This window comes from Carassius auratus, chromosome 50 (genome assembly GCF_003368295.1).
Source record: "Carassius auratus strain Wakin chromosome 50, ASM336829v1, whole genome shotgun sequence".
In the NCBI taxonomy this organism is placed as follows: Eukaryota; Metazoa; Chordata; class Actinopteri; order Cypriniformes; family Cyprinidae; genus Carassius; species Carassius auratus.
The window spans coordinates 20480528-20501163 of NC_039292.1; the positions used below are offsets into that span (position 1 = coordinate 20480528).

Below are 20636 nucleotides of genomic sequence, written 5' to 3' on the forward strand. Positions count from 1 at the left end.
TTAAGATATTTTACATTTAGTCCGGAGCTCTCAGTCCCTCCATTGAAGCTGTGTGTACGGTATACTGTCCATGTCCAGAAAGGTAAGTAAAACATCATCAAAGTAGTCCATGTGACATCAGAGGGTCAGTTAGAATTTTTTGAAGCATCGAAAATACATTTTGGTCCAAAAATAGCAAAAACAACGTCTTTATTCAGCATTGTCTTCTCTTGTCTGTGTGAGAGATAGTTCAAATCAAAGCAGTCTGGATATCCGGTTCGCAAACGAATCATTCAGTTCACCAAATCGAACTGAATCATTTTAAACGGTTCGCATCTCTAATACGCATTAATCCACAAATCACTTAAGCTGTTCACTTTTTTAATGTGGCTGACACTTCCTCTAAGTTCAAACAAACCAATATCCTGGAGTAATTCATGTACTTAAACAGCTGTGAAGATGAACACCGAGCAGAGCCAGATAACGTACAAAACATTGACTCGTTCACGAGTCAAGAACCATTTCTGTCAGACGCGTCCGATTCGTGAACCAAGGAGCTGATGATACTGCGCATGTGTGATTCAGCGTGAAGCAGACCGACACACAGAGCGTCTGAACTGAACTGATTATGTTGGTGATTGATTCTGAACTGATTCTGTGCTAGTCTTATGAGGGCGGGTAAACCGAAGGCTTGAATCAAGGGCAATCATCGCAAATGACGCCATTATGTCGAGCGCAAAAGTACCGGTGAACCGTTTTCTTTAACCGGTTTATTGAATCGAACTGTCCGAAAGAACTACTGGTGATCCGAACACCGATGCAACCGGTTCTTCACTCGTGAACGAGTCAGTCTATTGTTTGTTATCTGGCTCGGCTCGGTGTTCATCTTCACAGCTGTTTGAGTGCATGAATTACTCCGTGATATTGGTTTGTTTGAACTCAGAGGGAGTGTCGGACACATTAAAAAAAGTTAACATCTTAAGTCATTTGTGGATTAATGCGTATTAGAGATGCGAACCGTTTAAAACGATTCAGTTCGATTTGGTGAACTGAATGATTCGTTCGCGAACCGGATATCCAGACTGCTTTGATTTGAACTCTCTTTCACAACAGACACGGAAGAGAAGACAATGCTGAATAAAGTCGTCGTTTTTGCCATTTTTTGACCAAAATGTATTTTCTATGCTTCAAAAAATTCCAACTGTCCCTCTGATGTCACATGGACTATTTTGATGGTGTTTTTCTTATCTTTCTGGACATGGACAGTATACCGTACACACAGCTTCAATGGAGGGACTGAGAGCTCTCGGACTAAATCTAAAATATCTTAAACTGTGTTCTGAAGATAAAAGGAGGTGTTACATGTTTGGAACAGCATAAGGGTGAGTTATTAATTACATAATTTTTATTTTCGGGTGAACTAACCCTTTAAGTTTATGAGTATTTAACACTTTTTTTTCAAGTTCACTTAACTGATATATTTTAAGTAAACTAAACCGTTTCATTGTTTTGAGTTTTATGAAATGATTTATTTTAATTTAGACAAACTTAAGTTTAACTGAAACAGCTTTGATGTCTATTTCCCAGCATGCTTTGCCGATGGCACTCAAAAGGGAGAGTAAATGCTAAAATTAACTGTTATGTATATTTCTTTGTGTTTGTGTAAGATTAATGTTAAGTGTGAGATTTAGCAGTGATTAATGTTTTGCAAATTTATGTTATGCTAATTTAGAAGAATTTCTGATAATGTTGGCTTTATGGTGACAAGTAGTAAATGCAGCTTAATTTGAGAGCAAATGATCCCTTTATATTGTTACGCTCATACAGCTTCTGTATAACACTATTGTTAATATGTTAGCAAATTAGTAAGTTTATACTAATAAAAGTGTTCATAGTGTTCACTGAATGGACTTAGTACTATTAACTTTATTTACCCAAGTTATCTTAACAACAAGTTACTGAGTTACTTGGACACAAATCAAATATTTTTTTATGCTTACATTTTTTGAGTTAATAAACTTAAGGCAATCGGTTTCCTCAAACAGTTTGAGTTGAACTAACTCATCAGGTTTTACAGTGCAGCTAACAGGCACTATGTTACAACTATGTTATTGGCGATCCTGAGTGTAATGTATATTATTCTTCCGCAAATGGGAGTCTATGGCAGCCCTATGAGACAATGAGACATAGTACACCTGATTGCTCTCATCATGCTGATCACAAACAATATCATACATTAAGATTCCGCCCATTTCAGTAGTAGCCATTTTGAAAAGTACAATGTTCTGTTTTTTTTTTAGCTCAAATGATCTTCGTGGCAAGCCGCATAAAAGTACTGTCCCCGATTTCTGATGTTTTGTTCTTCAGGCTCTGCACTGCTCTTGGTGCTTAAATGCTTGCTGCGCTGCCGCACTTGATGTGCGCCATACTTGGTCTGCTTGCTGTGCCTTGCAGAGCTTGGCCCCGTATTGCTGCTTTAATCTGACAATAAATGTGGCACACCCAGATCTGCATATGCACACCAGAGTCTCTTTTCTGGCTACACTACTGGTTGGACTGATGGAGAGATGAGGTTTGTTCACACTGAGACTCTCAGCAGTCATACTGACCTTCTGAATGATTGAATCAACTCTTGATCTGTGAATGATTCATCACGAACCTCAGATGAGAGAATCAGATGAGCCAGACAATAAGTTACTGACTTGACTTGATCATGAGTCAGTGAGTCTGTTATAGTAATGTCCCTCAGAGCTTCAGTCAAATACAGACAGCAAAATATTATAAAGAGAGGGGAAATATTGGAAAATTGTTTACATTCGTGATGCCAAGTTTTGCATGAACAAGCAGCACACATTTATTTGTTCTTCTAGACAATGTGAAATCTAGTAATATAGAGTACAATTGTATTATATGTTTTCTTGGTATTGTCACAGAGTTTGTTACTTTTTAACTCCACCAGACAATCACGTGAACTCTGATGCGTTTCTTCTGAGGTGTTTATTCTCATTAGACCTGACCTAATTAGATTAGACCGGCCTGTTTAAACCCTGTTTCAGTGTGAAGTGTTGCTTGTTTCACACTCTACACTCTTGGGTTTATGACTCTTTTTTGTAATCTTTAGATTCTGAACTTATTCTGATCTTAACCCCTGCATGCTGTTTGCTTCTCTGCCTGGTTGCCTTGTTTTTGATAGTGATGGGAGACCAAGGCTTTCTGAGCTGTTTGAGGCTTTATGAAATTGTGCCGGAAACAGTTCACATATTGATCAATAATATAAAAATATACAAGTGTGTGATTATAATTAATCATTTATGTGAGTAGTAGCAATTATATTTTGGGTGAGCTGTTCGGGGTCTGTGAGACCCCAGCTATAGAACATGATAAAATTCAGTAGAGCTGTGACGTGCATTCAGTTTCTGTCTGGTGCTCAGGTTATTCTAAACTATTCTACTGAATCCTAAATAAATACACAATCACACACACACACACACACACACACAAACACCCACACACACACAACCAAGTTCAATGAAACAAGAGTCATGCAAAGCGCCGATTTTTTCAAACCATTTGTCCTGACCTTCTGATATTTTATGACGTTCAAAGCTTCAAACTTCATCTATCACATGGTATTGTCATTTTGATACAAGCATCGGCACAATGTGTAATACAATCGTGCTTTGAAAACTGTGTCGGAGCATTGGTATCAATTGTCCCATCACTAGATTTTGACCATTGCTTGGTTTTGACTACTCTCTCCTTGTTTCTACTATTATATCTCTGCTTCACAACATTATCATATAAATAATTAGTCTCTAAAATGTTTGATATGCTGTGTCATTGTGTTGTTTGTGATTCTCTCATCAGCAGCTGCAGTGTCTCTCAGCTGTATCAGTGCAGTCACTGTGACTCTGACTGACGGAGGTTTTTGTACGACTCTTCATCACTGTGTGAACACATGCTACTACTGATGTAGTGTAGACTCTGACAGTAATAATCTCCTGTATCTTCAGTCTGGACTCCACTGATGGTCAGAGTGAAATCAGTTCTGGATCCGCTGCCACTGAATCTAGATGGAGTGTTTGACTCTCTTTGATTTGCTGAATGAATCAGGAGTTTAGGAGCTTCTCCAGGTTTCTGCTGATACCAGGCCATACAAGTATATGAACCAACACAGCCATTGCTCACTACTGTGTTTGTTTTACAGTTTATAGTGACTGATTCACCAATCTGAACTGTTTTAACAGAGGGAGTCTGAGTCACAGTCACCTGTCCACTGAAACCTAAAAACATTGTTAGAGTTAGAAAGAGCAGGGTCTGTGTGTAACATTCACTCTTGATAATAATATTATACAATAGTCTTTAATATTTTCGTAAAAACATTACCTTGTATACACATACAGAGAGTCCAGATGAGGATGATGATGTTGTTCATTGTTGTTGTGTCTTGTGTGATGATGAAGATTGTGTTCTGTTCTGCTCTCAGTCATGAAGTGTTAAACTCACAGCTCTATAAACACTCTCATGCAAACTGTCTCTGTATGTAAATGCTCTTCAAACACAAAACACACAGCAGTCAGTCTCAGACAGCGGATTAATTTCTTTATGGCGTGTTCATGTTCTACAAAACATTTGAAGCTTTATAGTTTTTTCAACTACTTACACACAAAATCTTTACAATTTCTGAAAGCTGACACTCACCAAATCTGCAAAACCATAAACTAATTTTCAGCCTTTGACTCAGTTTTCAATTTTATAAAAGACTTTTTGCAAAACACAACATAATTATCTATGTAACACACAGAAATAACAGGAATTAATATTATGGCAAAAGTGTTTGCTAATGTTTGTGATGTTTTGAATGTTTTGAAAAAAAAGGCAAAGTTTTGAAAATGTGTGTAAGCAGCTGGAACAAAACTGTAATACTTTTTGATAAACATAAACTGCACAAACTGAAATACAGAAAATGTTTGGATTCATATTTTATCACAATTATTTATATATATATATATATATATATATATATATATATATATATATATATATATATATATATATATATATATATATATATATATATATATATATATATATATATATATATGATAAAGTACAGAACAGCTTGGTTGGATACAGTTTCATTTCTTCTGGAAAGATCTCTATCTCTTATAAGACATTTCTAATAGAAGCTATATTTAATAGAAGCTTCCAGTTAGGAAGTTAGGAAGGAAATGAGATAGGCAGGCATCCAGAAGTTTCTTCTCTATCCTGCAATGCTGAAGGTCATTCTCAATCGAGGCGAACCCAAATTGTTAAACTCCCCAGAAGAAGCAAGAGTTTTTCTCAGATCCCATTCACCCACAAACTCTCAGTGAACTTCAGTTGGTCATTTGCTATCTAATCGAGAAGAGATGCTCTAAATGGTTCACTGTTCACTCTAATGTTTACTTCTGAACTTATAGTTACTAGATAATTTCATTGAGCATACAGTATCACTTATGATTAGGGTGGTATAATATTTGTTTTAGTTATATTCCTTCTCTCTTATTTTTTATGTATTTATATTTTATTTTATGTATTTATTCTTCTTATTATTTATTTATTATTATTATTATTTTTTTCAACAGAGATACTATTTATTCAGTATGTGACTTTGGGGCCAATGTTGGTGCTTCAGTAATGTGCAGGTTTTTCTTGACGGCACGGATCATATTAAGGGGTGCTTGCAGATCAAGGTTTGTTCTTGGTTTGATCTGCCATAGTTCAAGGAAACGTGTTTATGTTTTTTTTTTTTTTTTATACTGACGGGAAGGATGGGGGTGGAGGATGGTTTGATGGTAGACTTAACTGATTTTGTTTTCAAATTTGTATTTTTAATTATGACTGACCTTAATATTTTAAATTGCCATTTATTAAATCTTTCTGCTAAGTATTTCACTTTCTTTTCTGCTACTCATAAATCCTATTCGCTAATTGACTCTTTTTCTTTATTTCTTTATCTTCAGCTGTTTGTGATGATGATATCTGTTCCTTATCTTTGTCGGATCATGGTGGAAATTTGTGCAGATTATCTTTGATCCCTCTGCCATCTCATGCAACTAGATGGTGATTTAACCCTAAATTGTTACAAGAAGAAAACTTTTGCAGTCGATTCAGAAATAATTTTGCTGAGTTTCTTGAAATTAACCGAGGCTCATTCGATGATCAGCAAGGAATGCAGTTAAAAGGTTTATAAGGAATAACTTAATTTCATATGCCTCTTTCCTTCATAAAAACAGACATAAAAAGATAGTTGAACTGGAATCACAGCTTCAGAATCTGGCTAGAGTTATTCAACATTGTTTCTCAGACAATATAATTCCTGATTCAAAGATGCAGGCAGAACTACTACTTTCAAGGAAGTTTTAGCTCTAAGAATACGCAACAGTGAAAAGTTAGCTAACATTACAGCAGTGAAATCCCAACCTGGGCTCATTGTGACAGACCCAAAAGACATGAATATTCCTTTTAATTCCTTTTACTCTAACCTCTATACTTCTTCTGCTGTTGGTGACCCTGACTCTTTTGTATCTTTTCTTTACAACCTTTATTTACCTAGGCTGTCACATTCGGATTCGGATTACCTGGCTGAACCAACTACTCTTCAGGAGCTGGAGTCAGCAATACGATTTATGAACAAGGGGAAATCCCCAGGTTTAAATGGTATTCCAGTCAAATTGTATACTACTTTTTGGTCGGATTTAGGCCCCCTCATGTTAGATATGATATTTATTTAAATTATTAATTACTCAGTTACACAAGGCTCGTTTCAGACATCTATTTATATCTCTCTTGTTAAAAAAAGATAAAGATCCGACTTCCTGTTCTAGTTACCGACCACTCTCTTTGATGGGGACTGATGTTAAATGATATGCTAATCTCGTCGTCTAATTTATAAACAGGCTAGTTCATCATGATCAAACGGGGTTCATTAAATCCTGTTCAGCTTCTGATAACTTACGCAGGTTATATCATATTATAAATTTAACTAATAGTCCGTCTTCCCCTTGTGCAGTATTATCTCTAGATGCAATGAAAGCTTTTGACCAGCTAGAATGGAACTATTCATGGGTGGATCTACATCATCTGGGTCTAGGATCGAGTTTCATAAACATGATAAAAGTTCTGTACACCAATCCAGCAGCCTCTGTTCTCACAGGTTCTGTCTGCTCTAACCCATTCTTTATACACTGAGGGACTCGTCAGGGTTGCCCACTTTCTCCTCTTTTATTGGCCTTATCCTTGGAACCCCTAGCTCAAGCGGTCCGACAATATGAAACTATTTCTTCCATAAATATAAACATATTTCTTTATTCACTGATGATATCTTATTGTTTTTGGAGAACCCATCACATTCTATTCCCCATGTATTGCATTTATTTGACCATTTTGGATTTCTCTCTGGATTTAAAATTAATTGGATTAAGTCATGTCTACTTCCCCTCAATTCTAAATTTGATCCCATTTCACTGTCTGTACCTATTCCAGTGGTTCTAAACTTTAATTACCTGGAGATGGATGTTTTTCCTTCCCTGCAATAAATTATATCTAAAAACTATAATCGTATTCTAGCCAAAATATCCTCAGATTTAGATAATTGGTCTCGTCTTCTTACTTCTCTTCAGGCTCGTATATCTGTGATTAAAACGAATGTTCTCCCACGTATTCATTTCTTCTCTTCTATGATTCCTCACGGTCCACCAGTTGGCTACTGGAACAAACTTGATGCATTTGTTTCACGATATATATGGAATTGGAAACATCCTCGTATTAAACTGACTAACTAACGCAGGTTATATCATATTTTAAATTTAACTAATGGTTCATCTTCCCCTTATTTTAGACTGTATGCTCAAGCCTTTTCCCTGCGACCTTTATCAGTTTGGTTTGACCCTGATGCTTCTGTATCTTGGAAAGCAATTGAGGAATCTATTGTTTATCTATATACAGTGGAGATCGAAAGTTTGGGCACCCCTTGCAGAATCTGTGAAAGTATGAGTAATTTTCAAAAAATAAGAGAGATCATACTAAATGCATGTTATTTTTTATATAGTTCTGTCCTGAGTAAGATATCGTACATAAAATATTTTAACATTTATTCCACAAGACAAAAAAAAAAAAAAAATGCTGAAATTATTAAAATAACCTGTTGAGAAATTGTTGTTAGAAAACTATTTAAGTAATAGTTACGAAGGTTAAGATTGATAAGTTAAAATTTAGTAAGTTAACATTTAATACACAACATTTAGATCAACAGTTCATGTTACAGATACATATATGTGGTTAAAACATTGTGTCATTTTGATTTGTGAATGGACTTCATTACCCAGGATGCATTGAGCAATGGTAAAGGTCATGTGATTCACGGGAGGGTTTGTGATTGGTTCTGTGAATGCTGCAACTGCCATCTTGTGAACGATTTGCTGAACAAGCACACGCTGTATTTATTTTACTTTCGCTTCCTTTTTTTCCATTAAACGTATAAAACGAAGCAACGTCTCACTTGGTTATTCGTAGTTTCTAAGACGATAAATGTACAACATAACCCCAGTCAAAAGTTTGGGAACCCTTGGTTCGTAGTACTGTGTTCTGTTACCTGATGATCCTCGGCTGTCTTTCTGTTTTGTGATGGTTGTGCTTGAGTCCCTTGTTTGTTCTTAACAGTTAAACTGAGCAGCGTTCTTCAGAAAAATCTTTAAGGTCCTGCAGATTCTTCAGTTTTCCAGCATCTTTGCATATTTGACCCCTTTCCAGCAGTGACTTTATGATTTTGAGATACATCTTATCACACTGAGGACACTGAGGGGGGTGAAAACTTTTGGAATTTGAAGATCAAGGTAAATTGTACTTAATTTGTGTACCGGGAAACATACAAGTATCTTCTGTTGCTTACGAAGGGCAGAACTAAATGGAAAAAAAATTATATTTCAACAAAATAAGACAAATTTGGCCATCTTCATTGTGTTCAAAAGTTTTCACCCCCAGCTCTTAATGCATCTTGTTTCCTTCTGGAGCATCAGTGAATGTTTGAATCTTTTTAAATAGTTGTGTTTGAGTCCCTCAAATGTCCTCAGTGTGATAAGATGTATCTCAAAATCATACAGTCACTGCTGGAAAGAGTTCAAATATGCAAAGATGCTGGAAAACTGAAGATTCTGTAGGACCTTAAAGATTTTTCTGAAGAACGCTGCTCAGTTTAACTGTTCAGAACAAACAAGGGACTCATGCACAACCATCACAAAACAGAAAGACAGCCGAGGATCATCAGGTAACAGAACACAGTACTAAGAACCAAGGGTTCCCAAACTTTTGAGTAGGGTTATTTTAATAATTTCAGCATTTTTTTGTCTTGTGGAATAAATGTTAATATCTTTTATGCACAATATCTTACTCAGGACAGTACTAAATAAAATATAACATGCATTTACTATGATCTCTCTTATTTTTTTTAAAATTACTCATATTTTCACAGATTCTGCAAGGGGTGCCCAAACTTTCGAGCCCCACTGTAAATAGAAACGTCTTGTTTTTTCGGGGGTTCCGCTTAGGCAGTGTAAATCTAGGTTTGGACCCATTGTAACCCATCTCATCTCCACATGGAAGGATGTTGAAAAACATTTACAACTAGTTACAATTTGGCACAAGCATTCACCAATTTCCCCAATAATAATCTTTTCTCAGGACAATACTCCATTTCATTGTCTACAATGGACTCATCATGAAGTAAACACTCTGGGAGATATCTGTGAAGATAGTGGTTTACAATCCTTCCAGATTATCACAACTCAATATAATCTGCCAGGCACTTCCTTTTTTTTATGTATTTGCGCATTAGATCAGCCCTATATGGGCTTCCATGGACCTCTCAACTGCCTATTCACCCTTTGCGCAAACTAATCCTCCCCCCTCTGCTTCATTCATCAATATTTTTCTTATTGACCATTCATACAAATCTTTATCTAATACAACTTTATCTATTTGGGTTAAGGATCTTAATGAGGATGTGCATGTTTTATTTTCGGATTAGATATGGGGAATGTTTAAACTGTCTTCTAAAAACCCAAACCACCAAATGATTCATTGGAAATTGTTGCATAGTGTTTACTTGACTCCAATGAAACATTTTCATATGAATCTGCCGTCATCTCCGCAGTGCAATCTCTGTTCGCAAGGATCTTTAGGCACATTTTTGCATTCTTTTTTGTCTCTCTCTCTACTTTTTGGTCTCAGCTCTCACAGGACCTTTCTTATTTGTTGGGTACTGAGATATGTTTGACTCCACAACATTTTTTCATGAATGACTTTTGGGACCTCACCTTGTCCGTCCAACAAATATGACTGTTAGCTGCTCTCACTGCAGCGAAATAGTTGGTAATGGACAGACGAACCTGGGTGGTATATTTGTTAGAAATTTTCTCAATGGAAATCTCAATAAAATTTCAATAAACAGTTGTTAACAACCTCTCCTTGAACTGTCACCTTATCGTGGTGGAGAGGTTTGAGTACCCGAATGATCCTGGGAGCTATGTTGTCTGGGGCTATATGCTCCTGGTAGGGTCTCCCAAGGCAAACAGGTCCTTGGTGACGGGCCAGACTAAGAACAGTTCATAAAACCCCTTATGGCAAAATTAAAATCAAGGACCGTGACGTCGCCCGGCATGGCGCAGCCGGGGCCCCACCCTGGAGCCAGGCCCGGGGTTGGGGCTCGTATGCGAGCGCCTGGTGGCCGGGCCTTCCCCATGGGGTCCGGCCGGGCTTAGCCCGAAGGAGTGACGTGGGGCCGCCCTCCTGTGGGCTCACCACTTGCAGGAGGGAGCGTAAGGGGCCGGTGCATAGAGGACCCCCGACGACCCGATCTCTGGACACGGAATCTGGCTTTAGGGACGTGGAATGTCACCTCGTTGGCGGGGAAGGAGCCTGAGCTTGTGCGGGAGGTCGAGAGGTACCGACTAGAGATAGTCGGGCTCACCTCAACGCACAGCTTGGGCTCTGGAACCACACTTCTTGAGAGAGGCTGGACTCTCTACCACTCTGGAGTTGCCCATGGTGAGAGGCGGAGGGCTGGAGTGGGTTTGCTAATAGCCCCCCAGCTCAGCCGCCATGTGTTGGAGTTTACCCCGGTGAACGAGAGGGTCGCTTCCCTGCGCCTTCGAGTCGGGGATAGGTCTCTCACTGTCGTTTGTGCCTACGGGCCGAACGGCAGTGCGGACTACCCGGCCTTCTTGGAGTCTCTGGGAGGGGTGCTGGAAAGTGCTCCGACTGGAGACTCCGTCGTTCTACTGGGGGACTTCAACGCTCACGTGGGCAGTGACAGTGACACCTGGAGGGGCGTGATTGGGAGGAACGCCCCCCCTGACCTGAATCCGAGCGGTGTTCTGTTATTGGATTTCTGTGCTAACCACGGTTTGTCCATAACGAACACCATGTTCAAGCATAAGGGTGTCCACCAGTGCACGTGGCACCAGGACACCCTTGGCCGGAGGTCGATGATCGACTTTGTGGTCGTGTCATCAGACCTTCGGCCATATGTCTTGGACACTCGGGTGAAGAGAGGGGCGGAGCTGTCAACTGATCACCACCTGGTGGTGAGTTGGATCCGATGGCGGGGGAGGAAGCTGGACAGACTCGGCAGACCCAAACGTACTGTGAGGGTCTGTTGGGAACGTTTGGCCGAGCCCCCTGTCAGAGAGATCTTCAACTCCCACCTCCGGCAGAGCTTCGACCGGATCCCGAGGGAGTCTGGAGATATTGAGTCCGAGTGGACCATGTTCTCCACCTCCATTGTCGCTGCGGCTGCTCGGAGCTGTGGCCGTAAGGTCTCCGGTGCCTGTCGAGGCGGCAATCCCCGAACCCGGTGGTGGACACCGGAAGTAAGGGATGCTGTCAAGCTGAAGAAGGAGTCCTATCGGGCCTGGATGGCTTGTGGGACTCCGGAGGCAGCTGACAGGTACCGGCAGGCCAAGCGGACTGCAGCCCGGGTAGTCGTGGAGGCAAAAACTCGGGCCTGGGAGGAGTTCGGTGAGGCCATGGAGAAGGACTATCGGTTGGCCTCGAAGAGATTCTGGCAAACTGTTCGACGCCTCAGGAGGGGGAAGCAGTGCCCTACCAACACTGTTTACAGTAGAGATGGGCACCTGTTGACCTCAACTGGGGATATCGTCGGGCGGTGGAAGGAATACTTCGAGGATCTTCTCAATCCCACCGACTTGTGTTCCGTTGAGGAAGCAGTGGCTGGGGACTCGGAGGAGCACTCGTCCATCACCCGGGCTGAAGTCATCGAGGTAGTTAAAAAGCTCCTCGGTGGCAAGGCACCGGGGGTGGACGAGATCCACCCCGAGTACCTCAAGTCTCTGGATGTTGTGGGGCTGTCTTGGCTGGCACGCCTCTGCAACATCGCATGGCGGTTGGGGACAGTACCTCTGGACTGGCAGACCGGGGTGGTGGTCCCTCTTTTCAAGAAGGGGGACCGGAGAGTGTGTTCCAACTATAGGGGGATCACACTTCTCAGCCTCCCTGGAAAAGTCTATGCCAGAGTACTGGAGAGGAGAATTCGGCCGATAGTGGAACCTCGGATCCAGGAGGAACAGTGTGGTTTTCGTCCCGGTTGTGGAACACTGGACCAGCTCTATACCCTTTCCAGGGTGCTGGAGGGTTCATGGGAGTTTGCCCAACCAGTCCACATGTGTTTTGTGGACTTGGAGAAGGCATTCGACCGTGTTCCTCGCGACATCCTGTGGAGGGTGCTCCGGGAGTATGGGGTCGGCGGCTCCCTACTTAGGGCTGTTCGGTCCCTGTACGACCGGAGCAAGAGCTTGGTTCGCATTGCCGGCAGTAAGTCAGACCTGTTCCCGGTGCATGTTGGACTGCGGCAGGGCTGCCCTTTGTCACCGGTTCTGTTCATAATTTTTATGGACAGAATTTCTAGGCGCAGCCAAGGGCCGGAGAGTGTCCGGTTTGGGGACCATACGATTTCGTCGCTGCTTTTTGCGGATGATGTTGTCGTGTTGGCATCCTCAGACCAGGACCTTCAGTGTGCATTGGGACGGTTTGCAGCCGAGTGTGAATCGGCTGGGATGAGAATCAGCACCTCCAAGTCCGAGGCCATGGTTCTCAGTCGGAAAAGGGTGGATTGCCCACTTCAGGTTGGTGGAGAGTTCCTGCCTCAAGTGGAGGAGTTCAGGTATCTTGGAGTCTTGTTCACGAGTGAGGGAAGGATGGAACGTGAGATTGACAGACGGATCGGTGCAGCTTCTGCAGTAATGCGGTCGCTGTACCGGTCTGTCGTGGTGAAGAAGGAGCTGAGCTGTAAGGCAAAGCTCTCGATTTACCGGTCAATCTACGTTCCTACTCTCACCTATGGTCATGAGCTGTGGGTCATGACCGAAAGGACAAGATCCCGGATACAGGCGGCCGAAATGAGCTTTCTTCGTCGGGTGGCTGGGCGCTCCCTTAGAGATAGGGTGAGAAGCTCGGTCACTCGGGAGGAGCTCAGAGTAGAGCCGTTGCTCCTCCACATCGAGAGGAGCCAGCTGAGGTGGCTCGGGCATCTATTTCGGATGCCTCCTGGACGCCTTCCCAGGGAGGTGTTCCAGGCACGTCTCACCGGGAGGAGGCCCCGGGGAAGACCTAGGACACGCTGGAGGGACTATGTCTCCCGGCTGGCCTGGGAACGCCTCGGGGTCCCCCCTGGAAGAGCTGGAGGAAGTGGCTAGGGAGAGGGAAGTCTGGGCGTCTCTGCTTAGACTGTTGCCCCCGCGACCCGGCCCCGGATAAGCGGAAGATGATGGATGGATGGATGGATGGAGTTGTTAACAAAACAAAAAAAAAAAAAAATAGAAGTGAGGAGAGATCATTGTTCAGAGCAGATCCACTCACTCTCTCCTCTGGATTCTCACTGATGTCTCACATCGAGACCAACAGCACATGAGAGACTCCAATCATTCTCCACACTGAGCTTTACTCTCTCTCATCTGACATCTGCTCTGCTTTCACCAACAACAGCAGAAAAGAGTGCATGTGTGCTTTTACACAGCTGTATCATGAAGCTCCTGTGAGGACGCTGAACATCTGCTGATGGAGCTGCTCTATTCTGAGAGGAACACAATCACTCAAATATGAGTTTGACTGTTTGACTCTTTATTCTCTGAAATGAGTCAGTTGAGTTGGAAAATCCACAAAGAGCCTCTTACTCCATCAATGTACAGGTACATTGAGAAAACCACCAATAGTGCCAGAAGGAACCCTTTTCAGTCCTACATTGAAACATGTGTCCAATAGTGGTTTGTGTGCTTGAGTTCAAAAATACCACAGGCTGTACACGAAGAAAAAAATAAAAAATACTGGATTTGTGTTACCTTCTTGTGATATGGCAAAAGACTAAGATGTAGTAACCAAATTGTAATATTATCATTGCATGTTTTAAGTTATTGGCAAATGTCAAAACATATCATAATAATGAGAATAAATTATATATGAACAAATGTTTTTTACATACTGTATCTCCTCAAGTGTGCTATTACATGGTCCATACTCTCCGTGCACTGATTTGAAGAGCCTATAATGACACATAAATAACGTTTTGAATCTCTAAAGAACCAAAAGTAAATAATAAATAAAGTAAATGTGTTTAATCACATCCTCCATCAGCAGCTGCAGTGTCTCTCAGCTGTATCAGTGCAGTCACTGTGACTCTGACTGACGGAGGTTTTTGTACGACTCTTTATCACTGTGTGAACACATAGCTACTACTGATCAGGTGTACACTCATACAGTAATAATCTCCTGTATCTTCAATCTGGACTCCACTGATGGTGAGAGTGAAATCTTTTCCATAGTTTGATCCACTGCCACTGAATCTAGATGGAGTTCCTGACTGGAGGTATTGTATGCCATATATGAGGAGTTTAGGAGCTTCTCCAGGTTTCTGCTGATACCAAGCCAAACCATTATAGGTTAGTCCTACATCCAGACTACACTCTATTGTAGCTGTTTGACCGAGCTGGACAGTTTTAACTTTAGGTTGAGTCACAGTGATTCCTCTGGATTCTGAACAAAAACAATTCACATGTAAATTTCACTTATAGCATAATGTTGGCATATTAAAATGCTATAAAACAGCAACAGCATAATTGTATTGTCACAAATGATAATTCTACCATGAATAAAAGCTGCAATGGTCCAGATGAGGATGATGATGTTGTTCATTGTTGTTGTTGTGTCTTGTGTGATGATGAAGATTGTGTTCTGTTCTGCTCTCAGTCATGAAGTGTTAAACTCACAGCTCTATAAACACTCTCAGAGCACTGAAGCATGTGCTGACCATGCAAAGAAGTGGGCAGGATTCACAACAGACTGAGCTGCTAACAAACACAAATACAATAAACATATAGAAAATATCATTTTACAATGACTGAATTTTATCGAATCTTATTCTGATTCTTATCGATTCCTATAGTTTCCATTCCAATAAGATAAAAAAAGTCAAATATTTAGATGCCAAACATATTCATTCTGTCATTTTTCTGTTGCAGATAAATAACGTGAGGAAAATCTTGTCTACAAGAGGAAATCTTGTCTATGGTTTTATAAATGTGGGGGTCGAGCTGGCGGTCTCCGCACCAAGAAGTGAAAAGCTTCCACTTCAAGGCATACAGTTTCCTCATTGAGGGAGCTCTGGATTGGAGAACGGTCTTACAACCTCGGTTGAGAGACCGGAAGCTAGGATTTGTGCCTCCTCAGAGACAACACCTACAGCCTCTAAGCTCCATGCGGGGGCGCACCCTCCGCCTGCGAGAGGAGATCTCTCCTGATGGGAACCTCCCATGGAGTGCCATCAAAAAGAGAAATCAGGCCGAACCATACCCGGCCCGTCCAGAACGGGGCTACTAACAGCAGCCGGACTCCGTCCCGGCACACTCTCTCCAGAACTCCCGAGAGCAGAGCAATCGGGGGAAAATGTACAGATGAAGCCTCGGCCATGTCGTGTACCATGGCGTCCAGCCCCAGTGGAGCTGGATGAGTCAGAGGAAGCCAGAGGGGAGAGTGCGATGTCTCTCGAGTCGCAAACAGATCCACCCGAGTCTGGCCAACATTTCCAACTCTGCTTCATCACCTCAGTGTGAAGCCGCCATCCCCCGGGCCTCGGCCCTTGCTCACCAGGATGTCTGCTCCCATATTAAGATGCCCAGGAATGTGAACTGCTCTGAGCAAGAGGAATTCGTCCTGGGCCCACACAAGGATCTGGTACGCTAGTTGTATAAACGGGGTGAGTGCAGACCTCCTTGGTGGTTGATGTAAGAGACCACCGCTGTGTTGTCGGAGCGCACCAACACATGGTGACCTCTTAGGTCTGGGAGAAATTAACGAAGTGCACGAAGCACGGCCAGCATCTCCAGGCAGTTGATGTGCCATGTCAGATGGCGACCACTCCACAGACCACGGGCAGGGTGGCCACTCATGACCACACCCCAGCGGGTGAGGGACGCATCCGTCGCTAGCATCACGCGGCGACAAGGAGCTCCCAGCACCAGGCCCTGGGACAAGAACCAAGGATTCCTCCACATTTCCAAGGCACGTAGGCAGCGCCGCGTGACCTTTAGCATGCAAAGTTGGTTTCCCCTCAGGGAGAACCCCTTGGTCTTGAGCCACCACTGTAGGGGTCTCATGTACAGCAGGCCAATAGTATTCACGTTGGACGCAGCTGCCATCAGACCCAGCAATCTCTGTGACTGCTTGACAGTGAGTGACCGGCCTTCTCACACTCTCGCGACTGCAGTGAAGATCGACTCGATCCGAGCAGGTGACATACGTGCCTGCATCGTGGTCGAATCCCACACCATGCCCAGATAAGTGGTTCTCTGAACTGGAGAAAGCACACTTTCTTTGGCGTTAAGTCTTAACCCCAGCTCTTTCATGTGAGCGAGAACGACACCTTGGTGCCGAACCGTCATCTGCTCAAATTGAGCTGATATCAACCAATCGTCAATGTGGTTGAGTCGTGAAAGTGTTGGGTGAGAGTGCAAGGCCAGTGGAAGATCCTTATTGGTAGGCTTTTGCCCCCAAAAGCAAACCTCAGGAACTTCCGATGAAGAAGGATGGAGATAAGTGCATCTTTTGATAGATCGTGACACACGAGTCCTCGGACTTGGCCTGTGCAGACGTGCTAAACTTCAGTCCCCTGACTGAGAGGTTCAAAGCACAGATCTAGAAAAGGACACAACACCTCATCCTTCCTCGGAACAGTGAAGTACCGGCTGTAGGACCCGGACTCTGCAACCCAAGGAGGGACCACCTCGATGGTCTCCATCCTCAGAGAGAGTCTACTTCTGTTCCATTACCAGAGCCTGCTTGGGGCCCACCAGAACTGGATTCTGTGGCCTCTCACTACAGTGTGCAGGACCCACTGAGACACATTTGGCAGTAGTTTTCACACTGCAATATAGTCTACTAAGGGAATCAGCCTCTCAAGACCGATCTCTGGTTGCATCAGAGCAATTAGCTCGGTGCCCTGAAGCGGCGCACCGGCAGGAGACGGCCGAACTAGCTGCTCTGCTACGTTTCCGGGCGGTAACTGAGAGAAGCGCTCGCTGGAGACCGCTGCGCCCTGGAACACCGGCAGCGTTGGCAGATCGATCTCCTGAGGGCACTGAGGAGAGACGTGCACCGTGTAATGCGGTGTACACCGCTCTTCCCCAGAGGGGCCTGCCCTCCGAGGTCCTGAGCCGCAGCATCAGGACTATCATAGCTGAAGTCTCCTAAAAACGACGGTCCTCAGACCCATATCGTCTGTCAGAAAGACTAGACCAGAGCCTGCTCGGGGCAGGACCCCGTGAAGTGCACTTGGCAGGGGCTCCCACACCGCCATGTGACCTCCTAAGGGAACCAGTCTCGCGAGACTGGCCTCTGGTGCGCCTAGAGCCACTAGCTCGGTGCCTTGAAGCGGTGGATCGGCAGGGGATGACCGTACTAGCTGCTCTAGAGACCTCCGTAGAGGTAGCGAGCCTCTCAGCACCGCTACGTTTCCGGGCGGTAACTGAGAGAAGCGCTCGCCGGAGATCGCTGCGCCCTGGAACAACGGCAGGGTTGGCAGAATGATCTCCTGAGGGCACTGAGGAGAGACGGGCACCGTGTAATGCGGTGTACACCACTCTTCCCCAGAGGGAGCTGGCCCTCAAAACGTCCTAGGCGTCAGGACGTTATGATGAAGGCTATCCAGCGAAAACAACAGTCCGTAGAACTGCTTTCCACTAGAAGCCTTCGGCCTGGGAGCGCCACTTTGACTCTAGCGTCTGCGGAGTACAAAAGTGACACCCCCGGCACGTGGGGCTGGAACACTTTGGGACTGCTCCGCCCAGCAGCCCCTGACCGCCTCAACCTCATCAGAGGAAGAGCGGTACACACGTGTTCTCACAAAAGAAATCACATCCCTAGAGCCCCTGTACATCTAACTTCACATAGTCAGATAAATATGTCATTTTATTCCTTAGAATTAAATGTAGTCAGCAACCAGACTAGTCAACGCGATCTTGTGTAGAAAAAATCACATAAAAATGAAACCATGTAATACACGCGTTGCCTCGGCAGCGCTCATGTCTTTTTTTTCTTTTTTTTTATATATATATATTATTTTATGCTACTCAGTCACACAAATAACATAAATCTCCTCAGAGAAATATGGATGCTGCAGCGAGCTGTCTCAGAGGGTGAAGAAACTGCAGCGCTGGTTTCCAAGCCTCGAGAATGAGCTCTAAATCTAGTGAACACGGGTGGAGTTAGGACGAGCCGTCTCCAACCCGTTCGCCAGATCATGTGCGATTCCTGCTATCGCGGTCGCCGCCGTGCCTCAGCAACAGCGAGACTGCGACCGCAAGATCGCATGCACGGACACACTCCTCAGAGCGTGCCCGGCGAGAGAGCATGCAGCAGCAGCAGCGAGCTGTCTCAGAGGGCGAAAGAACCGCAGCGCTGGTTTCCAGGCATCGAGCACGAGCTCTAGATCTAGTGAACACGGGCGGAGATAGGACGAACCGTCTCCAACCCGTTCGCCAGATCATGTGCGATTCCTGCTATTGCGGTAGCCGCCGTGCCTCAGCACCAGCGACCGCAGGATCGCATGCACGGACACACTCCTCAGAGCGTGCCCGGCGAGAGCGGAGCGCTTAACAGTGAGAAAAAGCACAGTCAGCCCCCCGAGAGCTGACTGCGCGAGCTCCACTGCTTATGTACTGCTTACGTTAATATTAGGCATAACATGCTTGTGTGACTGGTGCTTGTGTGACTGGCGAGCTCAACGACGCCTATCCACATCAATCTCCTCAGAGAAAGACAGGCAGCGCCGTCGCGCCCTCTCATCGGGGAGAAAGTACCGCAAACGCGGGCTTCCGACCACCGAGAGCGGGCGCCGGATCTGGTGGCTAAGAAAGAAGATAGGGACTTGCCCGTCTTACATTCCTTCCAGCAGATCCGAAAGCGAGTCCCGCGAGCACAACCACCGTTTTGCCTCGGCGAAAACGGGACTGGCACCGCGAGAAACGCCAGTGAAAGCTCTCTCCTCAAAGAGAGCCTTCTGAGAGTGAAGCAAAGGCTCGCATCGCAGCCGTCAACTCCCTCGAGAGCTGACACTGCGCGCTTCACTCTCAAGCAGACAACACACGAGCTGCGTGTGTCCCTACCCCTTTTTTTTTTTTTTTTTGGCAGGGAAAAACACACAGCCTGCGCGCTGCCTGCTCTCGCCCAAAACTTCTCTTGATTGAAGCTTTGACAATGGAGTTTATCAGTGGACAAACAACACTAAATAAGACTCACAAACAAATAGCGGCTGACACACACACAGAGCGCTTGCTGAAGACACAAGGCTGGGGCCGGCTGTGCCTCTCCTGCTTTTATGCTTCCTGGTCTCTGACGTCACCCGCCTATGACGTCTCGCCCTTCCTTTGGACTGATTATACATATTATTCAGAGACGTCACGCTGGACGCGTTCCCCAATCGTTCTCGACGCAGCTCGAGTTCCTGAAGAGGAACATACTCCCACCAGGCGGCCAGGAGTAGATATTGAATGACACACACATTAACAGTACCACGCAGTTTGGAACACATTTTTGAGGCAGAATGTTCGCCGCGAGTGGTTGCTATGTCATCATACCTATAATCATTATGTCTGTTTAGGCAGCTAATAACGTTACGTTTCTCCAATCGTGTATTTGTAAATTAATGTTATTCTGTTACTTGAGCTTAATATATCAAGAGGAATAAACAACAATGATTTGTCATAAATAATTTGGCAGCCTGACCCTGTACTAAATACCTTTTTTCTTAGTAGCATTTTAAACTTTTTTCCTTTTCTTTGCTGAATTGCCCATAAACAAGTCCTCTGTAACTTATGTCTTCAGATAAATGCTGAATTTCGTCAGATCACAACCCTTCCTTTACAGTCTGAGTGAGAGTCACAGTGTTTAGAAAAAGCATTCTGGATGTGATGGTGCCAATGTCTCAGGTTGTATTATTACTTTAATTATTTTGTAATTTATTTATTTTCTAATACAAGCTATTGATATAGTGCTCTGTAATGCATACGGGCTCAGAGATGTGTATTGAAAGGTGTTATGTCAAATGTATAAAT

General features: G+C 43.9%; 3 gene segments (V, D, J or C); all 3 read right to left on the bottom strand.

Annotated features, from left to right (window-relative positions):
* LOC113066505 (immunoglobulin kappa variable 1-8-like) overlaps nt 1–20636 on the bottom strand; it is a 128663-nt gene that overhangs the window by 40120 nt on the left and 67907 nt on the right.
* On the bottom strand, nt 3707–4524 carry LOC113067312 (Ig kappa chain V region 3547-like). The segment is given in 2 exon segments: nt 3707–4262; nt 4366–4524. Coding segments are annotated over 2 exon segments (432 nt in total).
* LOC113067316 (Ig kappa chain V region 3547-like) lies at nt 14593–15369 on the bottom strand. The segment is given in 2 exon segments: nt 14593–15063; nt 15174–15369. Coding segments are annotated over 2 exon segments (372 nt in total).